General features: G+C 62.5%; 1 protein-coding gene across 1 annotated transcript in view; it reads right to left on the minus strand.

Annotated features, from left to right (window-relative positions):
- Positions 1-2,468, minus strand: part of VDBG_09733 (DNA double-strand break repair rad50 ATPase) — a gene marked incomplete at both ends in the record, with an annotated part of 4,495 nt that continues 2,027 nt past the window's right edge. The window contains 2 exons of the mRNA XM_002999967.1: positions 1-304; positions 549-2,402. Coding sequence (XP_003000013.1) covers positions 1-304; positions 549-2,402 — 2,158 coding nt within the window. The remainder of the gene's footprint in view (positions 305-548; positions 2,403-2,468) is intronic.

A 2,468-nucleotide genomic window follows, 5' to 3' on the forward strand; every position in this document is an offset into this window, starting at 1 on the left:
TCAGACGGCGTGCGCCTCTTCCTCCCGAACGACCTTGAGCCCCCTCCTCTTCTTGATGCGGCGCATCTCCTCGACCCTGTCGGCGAGCTTCTTGCGCGTGGCCTCGTGCTTGGCCCACTCGCGCGCGCAGATTTTGGCCCGCGCCACGAACCGCGCCATCGTCGCCACGGCCTTGAAGGTCGGGCGGGACCCCGGCGGGCGGGCGAGGCGGCCGGCGAGGCTCGGCGGCGGGGCGGCGAGGGCGCGGCGGCTGCCGAGGACTTCGGTGCGGATCTGCTCGAGTTCGCGCAGCTGGGCCTTGTTGCTGCGGGGAGAAGAGACAGGTTAGCTGCGTTTTGTTTCTGCTGCTGCTGTGCAACCGGGGGACAGTGGACGTTCCATGTGTGAGCGGCCTCGAGCTCCAGCTGCAGGAACTTCTTGGCGTACGCCGCGTCGGCGCGCATGCTGACCTCCCGCTCCCAGCGCGCTTGCATCCACTCCATCTGGAGCGCCATGCCGCGGAGCTCCTTGCCGTGACGTTCCTCGGCGCCCTCGGCCGCGCGGATCACCGTGTCAATGGCCGACTCGTTGAGCGTGTCGTACACGGCGGGGCCCCTGCGGCGCCGTGTCGGCGGCGGCCCTTGAGCTCGCGAATGTCGCGCTGGAGCTTCTCGGCTGTGAGCCTGTAGGCGGCGCGCTCGCTGCGCGTGCGCTCGAGCTTGCGACGGAGGGAGGCCTCGGCGGCCGAGAGGGCGTCGATGGCGTCTTGCTGCTGCAGCACGTCGTGTTCGAGCGCGTCCGTCTCCGCCTCGGACCGCTGCAGGAGCTCCTGGAGGTTGCGGTGCTCGGACGACATGCTGTCGAGGTTGAGGCGGCTCGAGGCCGCGGCTTTGCGCTCGCGTTCCGACTTGTCCAGCTTCTGGCTGAGACGGCGGAGGGCTTTCTCGTGGAGGACCGTAACTTCGTCGGCGTCGCGCTGCGCGTCTTCGAGGGCTTGCTCGAGCGACGCTTTCTGGTCTTCCAGGTCGTCGAGGCGGGACTGGAAGTCGCGCTCGATCTGCCCGACCTTGCGCTCGGCATCGCGCGCCTTGGTCTTGAACTCTTGCACCGACTGCTGAGCTGATGAGAGCTGAGTGCGGAGGCTGTTGACCTCCGACGGACGAGCGGACGTGCTGGAAGAGTTTGGCGATGCGATGAGACGAGACATTTCGGCCTCGTGGGCCTGGCGCTCGAGGTCTGCAATCTGTCGCTTGAGGTTCTTGACAATGTCCTTGTGCGCTGATTCACGTTGCAAGAACTCGCGCTCCCTCTGTCGGGCAGTTGACAGGTCGCGACGGACAAGTGACAACTCGCTGTTGCCCTCCGTGACGTTACCGACGGGGACATTGGCCGTGGCGACGAGTTGATCTTCGTAGTCTCGGATGCGTCGCTCAAGCTCGCGGATGGTCCTGCGCGTGGATGAAGACTCTGGCCCATCAGAAGACGACGCCTCCCTGAGCTTGGACTGCAGTTGGAGGATCTCCTGGTTGAGACGCTCCTCCTCCTCCGCAGACTTGTCAATCTCATCTTCCAGCGATCTCTCGAGCGATCTCCTCTGCTCCATGAGCACGTTGTTCTCCTCCTTCAAGCGGCGCACCTCGTTGTCGAGCTTCATTTTGGCAGTCCGCAGGTCGAGTCTCTCGCGATCGACGCGTAGAGTCTCTTCGCCTGAATGCTGCAGCCTCTTCATTTCACTTTCGACCTCGTCACGCTCAGCCCTCGCTTCAGCGAGCGAGTTCCTCAGCGAGCGCATTTCCAGATCCAGAGATGCAAGCTGGTCCTGCAGGTCCTTCTTCTCCTTGCCAAGCTTGACCACTTGGGCGCTTGAGTCGTCTAGTTGCGTCTGCAGTCGTTCGAGGGACGCACTGGCGCGCGTCTCGTTCTGCTGGTATGAGCTGGCGGTACCACGGGCCAGGTCGGCAGTGCGGCGAAGGGACTCGAGTTGTTGCTTGAGGTCCTCGCACTCGCGTCGAGCAGCTTCAAGCTCCTCGCGGGAATGTTCAGACTCTTCATCTAGTGTCGTCTGTAGAACCTCGACCTCATCCTCTAGTGATTCAATCTTCTCTGACTGTGATTGGTAGTCAACCTGGGTTTGCCGCAGATCGTCTCGCGTCGCAGAAAGTTCATTGCGCAACTCCGTGAGCATCGACTGTCGAGAGTCGAGATCTTGTCGCAGGTCGGAAATTTGGCGGTCGAGACTGGCTTGCTCGTTCTTGTGACGCTCAGCCTCACTTCGCAACGCCTCCTGAAGTTGTGCCTCTTTTCCGGATAGGTTACCCTCCGCTTCGCGCAGCCGAGCAATAGTGCTTTCCAGGCTCGATGCTTTCTCTTGTGCTCGATCGCGCTCCGACTGCAGCGTGCGGCGGTCCGTTTCCCATTTCTCGCTGTCATTGTCGTACAAGTTGTCTCGTTCGCGGATCTCGGCTTGAAGATCCGAAATTTCGTCATTG

Source organism: Verticillium alfalfae, genomic scaffold, assembly GCF_000150825.1.
Source record: "Verticillium alfalfae VaMs.102 supercont1.16 genomic scaffold, whole genome shotgun sequence".
NCBI lineage: Eukaryota > Fungi > Ascomycota > Sordariomycetes > Glomerellales > Plectosphaerellaceae > Verticillium > Verticillium alfalfae.